Genomic DNA, 6,000 nt, shown 5'->3' with positions numbered 1-6,000 from the left:
TTTCTTTTTAATTTATCTGTATTTGTTACAACTTTTAAAGCAGAATGTGACTTGAGCACTACGTCTCCATTCACAAAACTTGCTCAGAGTCACTTCTCAAACAGCTTTACAACATGCCTAGATAGGCTTGTAATTTTGCTACTCTCAACAACACTTTTCTTTGGAAAACAAGCCCTCTGTACGGACAGTGACACCCGTCAAGTTGGTTCAGTTGAACATACACTAATTGCTAGGGGCCTGGCACATGCAGTCAGTACAGGCGGCGGAAGGTTTGAAAAGTAAATCCCAGAAGATGAAAGTTGCTTTAAGAAATATTTTCTTTTAAACATCAAGGTATATACTTCAAAACACTTCAGTGACAGAAGATCTGGTCTACTAAAGAATCCGCTTGATAGCTAAACACTTCAGACCATGAAGTTACCGCAGGTTACATACACCTTACAACAAACGCTACTTCCGTCTGTTAAAATGAGCCAACATGAAACAAACTAGAAAAAAACTAGCTCTGCTTTTAGTGCCTAAAGTATCACAGTATCACACTTAGTAGAAAGAAATCTTATCTTCCCCTTAAGTAGTTGTCATGCCATACAGGTTTTTAAATGTTAACAAAAATAAAGAAATACTTGAAAACATATTATCAGAAGAAATGAAGGACAAGAGTGTTGTACACGCGGCCACGTAATCCTCAGGCAGAGCTCAGTCTACTTCTTCCATGCGGGACGTGTCGTCGTCTCCTTCGAGGGGCGGCATCTCCTCGGTTACAGCGGCACTGCTGTCATCAGCAGTGGGGTCATCTTCGTCAATACCTTTTTGGAAATGAACACCGTGGATGAGATTTCCTAAAGCCACCTAACTATCCCAACACTGCCGGTTCATACCCACTCCCCAAGGCTGAGCAATTACAGGGTATATAACCCTGTTGCATTTTTTATCCTGTACAATCAAAAGGCCTGTTTCACACCCCTTGAACCCATGTGACTTAGGGTTTCCCAAACTGAATGGGACAGCCCAACTTTGTTCAAATTGCTGAAAGTTACGTTACCCTTTTCAACAGTCATGTGTTTAAGCTTTTCCCCCAATAGTACTGACAGGTGGTATTTGCACAAGGCTTACCGAGACCAAGTTTGATCATCCTATAGATCCTGTTAGCATGTGTCTGGGGATCCTCCAGACTGAAGCCAGAAGACAGGAGAGCCGTCTCGTACAGCAGGATGACCAGGTCCTTCACAGACTTGTCATTCTTGTCAGCCTCTGCCTTCTGCCTCAAGGTCTCAATGATGGAATGGTCAGGGTTTATCTCCAGGTGCTTCTTGGCGGCCATGTAGCCCATTGTGGAGTTGTCCCTCAGCGCCTGCGCCTTCATGATCCTTTCCATGTTTGCGGTCCAGCCGTATGTGCTTGTGACGATGCAGCACGGGGACGTCACCAACCGGTTAGACACGACCACCTGTAATCAAAACACAGCGGTAACCAGGCCCAAGAAGATCTCATATTCTAACTTGTAAGTACTTGTCGTCAGCTTTATTATGAACGTTTAAGGAACTTCAGCACTGACGAATCAGAAATACTATTTGCAAGCTCAGATACCTAACGCTTTCTTCCTGTGAGTTCTCTTACACTTGAAGTCTTTAAGGGTCTTGAGATCTATATCCATCACTAAACGGAAATACTAAAGTTTTCTATTAGTAAGTTAAGAAAACTTCAGTTTGAAAAACACCTGACACTCCTTTTAAATGTAGGTGAGAAGACTGTATTCACACACCTTTTCAACTTTCTTCTCCAAGATGTCCTTCATGATTTTGCAGAGGTTCTCAAACTTCGTCTTTTTTTCTTCCTGCTTCTTTTTCTCTTCTTCGTCCTCTGGAAGTTCCAGGCCCTCTTTGGTGACTGACACTAAGGTCTTCCCCTCAAACTCCTTCAGCTGTTGCACACAATACTCATCAATAGGCTCGATCATGTAGATCACTTCCAAGCCATGCTTCCGCAGACGTTCCACAAAGGCAGAGTTAGCTACCTGGTCCTTAGTCTCACCTGATACATGAAAAAGTTTTAGATCCTTAACAGGAAGTAGTTTCATTTCCTTTTGTTTTTTCCTATGTAGTTTGATCTAACCACAAACAAAAGCTAGCTCACACTATGTTGCCTAGATCAACCCCTACTAATTTATATGTAACACCACATGGGTAGAAAGCACACCCAACGGTTCCTATGGAATGACAAGCACAAAGATACGACTAACATTTACCGCCCATTACCTGTGATGTAATAGATGTGTTTCTGGTTTTCCTTCATCCTTGTGCAATAGTCCTTGAGAGAGACCATCTCATCACCAGAAGCAGAAGTGTAATACCGCAACAGCTCCGAAAGTTTCTTTCGATTTTGAGAATCTTCATGTATCCCAAGCTGAAAAACAGGTTAGCTTTAGGATAACTTTCTCTGCACTAAAAAATCATTTAAAATGAGAAGCCAGTTTGATTCCTAGTCCTATTGGTCCAATGTGTTTATAACTAACCTTGATGTTTTTAGAGAACTGCTCATAAAACTTCTTGTAGTTCTCTTTGTCTTCCGCCAGTTCAGTGAAGAGTTCTAAGCATTTTTTGACCAAATTCTTCCTAATAACTTTCAAAATTTTGCTTTGTTGCAACATCTCACGGGAAATGTTGAGAGGGAGATCCTCAGAGTCCACCACACCTCTAATGAAATCTGAAAAAAACAGACCAAATGCACTCACGGTCACTCCAAAGACAAAAACCGAGAGAAACGTAAACCCGAAATACCACAGATGAACGATTTTTTCCCCTTTAAAGATCGGGAATTAATAGGATGAATTTCTTTGACCAGTGACAGTGACCGTTCTTTACACCCAACTCTACTTACTCAGATACTCAGGGATGAGCTCCTCACAGTTATCCATGATGAAAACTCTGCGAACGTACAACTTAATGTTGTTCTTTTTCTTTCTGTTTTCGAACAGGTCAAAGGGAGCACGTCTTGGGACAAAAAGAAGAGCTCTGAATTCCAACTGTCCTTCAACTGAAAAATGCTGTAATAAAACACAGCCAAGATCAAGATAGTGCAATCAACTTTCACCAACAGGTACCTCTTAAACCCCACAGCCAAACACTTGCAGTTACATAAGTTGAAGACTTTGGGAAAAAGATGGGGCAGTGGGCAAGAGAAAGCTGCCAGAAACCACCCTCAAATTTAACGGTTTGAGGCAGACCACCTGGAGAGACACTAGATTTGAAGCTCTCAGCACTCACCTTCACTGCCAAGTGATCTTCCCAGTCATTGGTCAAGCTCTTGTAGAACTCTCCGTACTCTTCGTTGCTAATGTCATCAGGATTTCTGGTCCAAATAGGCTTTGTTTTGTTCAGTTCTTCTTGATCAATGTATTTCTCCTTGATCTTTTTCTTTTTCTTCTTGTCACCATCCTTCTTTTCTTCTTCCTCTTCATCAGAGCCAACGTCTTCTATCTCAGGTTTGTCCTCAGACTCCTTTTCTTCTTTTTCCTTTTCTTCTTCTTTGTCTTCCTTTTCTTCTGCCTCATCGTCACTGACTTCTTTATCACGTTCCTTCTCCACCTTCAAAAGACGTAAATCACGTCACCTCTCCATCCCAGAAATAAAAAAATAAGCTAAACAGCACTGAGGCACTTACACCCAAAACCAACTGAAAACATTAAGTAGCCAGAAAGCTACTCATCAGTTTCTGATATATCTCAATAGCCCTGGGTGCCTGGACAGAGTAAGACAGAGCTCCACCCACCTGCCCAATAAATACTGTAAATTCAGAACTCTTCTTTTATCAAGGACTCTAAGAACTAAAGATTTCAATTCAGTCGCTTTGGTTACCTACATGAAAAATATACAGAAACTCACAAAAAGAGTGATGGGGTAGCCAATAAACTGAGAGTGCTTCTTCACAATCTCTTTTATTCTCCGTTCCTCTAAGTACTCAGTTTGGTCTTCTTTAAGATGCAGAATAACTTTTGTTCCACGACCCATAGGCTCCCCTGAAAAGGAAATGGAGAAACGAGCTCAATTTCAATCTCAATGGCCTAATCAAGATTAACAAATATACTATCAATTTAGCTCTCCTAGTAGTTATTTTAACAGCCTATGAAGCAGGGGTTTACCCTTACTGCAAATGAAAAGACTCCCAAAGCAGTTAACGGCCAAGATAAACCACCACAAGGGCAGGCTATCACACTTCAGGGAAACACAAGTTTGTTTATTTTAAACACAAACTTCACAGCACCTTCAGGGGTCCACTGCCTACAGCACCCCACCCTCCACAAACGACTGACGCCGCAAGGTGTTCCGTCAGATGCTTACCCGTGTCAGTCCTGACTGTGAAGGATCCTCCTGCAGAAGACTCCCAGGCGTACTGCTCATCGTCGTTGTGCTTGGTGATAACGGTCACCTTCTCGGCCACCAAATAGGCCGAATAAAACCCGACACCAAACTGGCCAATCATAGAAATATCTGCACCAGCCTGTAAAGCCTCCATGAACGCCTTGGTCCCAGACTTGGCGATGGTTCCAAGATTGTTGATCAAATCGGCCTTGGTCATTCCAATCCCGGTGTCCACAATAGTGAGCGTTCGATCATGCTTGTTCGGAATGAGGTTAATATGCAGCTCTTTCCCAGAATCTAGTTTACTGGGATCTGTCAAGCTCTCATACCTTATCTTGTCCAGGGCCTATTATAAAAACACAGAAGATTACGCACAAGGCTCCTAAATGGTGAATTTTATACCGAAACTAAATCCAAATTCTGCACTGAAAGACTTACATCGGACGAATTTGAAATAAGCTCCCTCAAAAAGATCTCTTTATTCGAGTAGAACGTGTTGATGATCAGCGACATCAACTGGGCAATTTCCGCCTGGAAGGCGAACGTCTCCACCTCCTCCTCCTCCATCGGCTGGTCTTGGGTCTGGGTTTCCTCGGGCATCTGGAGAGAACACGGAGCCAGTGAGACCGCCGGACGGGGTCCCGCCACGTCCCGCGCCCGCTTCGGAGGCCGGTGCGCGCACGAGGCGCCGGCTGACAAAAGGATGACCTCATTCCGGGGCCCCAGAGCCTCCGCAGCCCACGCCGGCCGCACGGGCGCCGCTCCCGCGCGCCTCTGCCATGAAGCCCCCCACCCCCCCGGCCGGGAACCGGGCCCGGGTACTCCTCCCGAGGCGCAGAACCCAGGCCCCCGCGGCCCCCGCCCCCGCTTCCCCGGAGCCCCCAGGCCCGCCCGCTCCCGCGGGGGGGAGGGGAGGAGAGACCGCTGCAGGCCCGAGGCCTGCGAGACGCCACGGCCGCCCCGGCGCCGCCGGCCGACGGGCCCCGAGGGGAGGGGGGTGCACCCGCCGCCTTTCCCCGCCCGGCCCCGGATCCCGGCGGAGCCCCGCCGCCCCCTCACCTCGGCTAAAGGACCACAAACGTTCCGCAGCGACGCAGCACCAGGACGCAGAAGCAACTGGCGCGCCGTCCCCGCGCCTCCCTTATATAGAGGCGTGCCCGCCCAGCGCGCGGCGCCTTTTCCAGAAGCCTCCCGAACCTTCCGGAAGAACCCTCCCCAACCGCCGCCGCGGCCGCGCGCCTGCGCCTGCGCCCTGGACGCCGACCGCCCCTACCCCGGGCCCGCACGACCCCGCGCCCTCGCGCCCCGCCCCCCACGGCCGCGCTGCGCGCACCCGCGCGGACCGCAGGGCGCCTGCGCGCCTGCGCGCCTGCGCGGCCTGAAACTCTCGGGAAGGTCTCGCGCCTTCCGGGGCCGTCACCCACCCCCCCCCAGCCCCGCCCCCGCGCCCGCTGCGTTTTGCGCGCCGTCGGCCGGCCCCACGACCCCTGCTCGGCGCGCGTCGGCCCAACGGCCGCCCTGGTGAACCGCCACCCCTGTCCAGGCCGCGGGGAGTGCGACCGGGGATTGAGTGCGCGTGCTCGCGGCTGTGTGAAGTGCAGAAAAGTAAACTCTAGGTGGTTGAAACGTGTCCCCAGGTTGT

The 6,000-nt window shown here is 48.5% G+C and overlaps 1 protein-coding gene across 1 annotated transcript; it reads right to left on the bottom strand.

Annotated features, from left to right (window-relative positions):
* Nucleotides 1-5,571, bottom strand: HSP90AA1 (heat shock protein 90 alpha family class A member 1). The gene is made up of 11 exons (XM_068540399.1): nucleotides 5,418-5,571; nucleotides 4,797-4,958; nucleotides 4,338-4,704; nucleotides 3,882-4,015; nucleotides 3,264-3,584; nucleotides 2,878-3,043; nucleotides 2,513-2,703; nucleotides 2,256-2,403; nucleotides 1,763-2,031; nucleotides 1,114-1,447; nucleotides 1-806 (listed from the first exon to the last, which is right to left on the bottom strand). The coding sequence occupies exons 2-11, from the start codon at nucleotides 4,956-4,958 to the stop codon at nucleotides 697-699; spliced, it is 2,202 nt and encodes a 733-aa protein (XP_068396500.1). The 5' UTR covers nucleotides 5,418-5,571; the 3' UTR covers nucleotides 1-696.
* Between the last annotated feature and the right edge of the window lie 429 nt (nucleotides 5,572-6,000).

Source organism: Eschrichtius robustus, chromosome 1 (assembly GCF_028021215.1).
Source record: "Eschrichtius robustus isolate mEscRob2 chromosome 1, mEscRob2.pri, whole genome shotgun sequence".
Taxonomy (NCBI): Eukaryota; Metazoa; Chordata; class Mammalia; order Artiodactyla; family Eschrichtiidae; genus Eschrichtius; species Eschrichtius robustus.
Note: the sequence above shows the minus strand (reverse complement) of the source record. Positions and strands in the feature narration are given on the sequence as shown.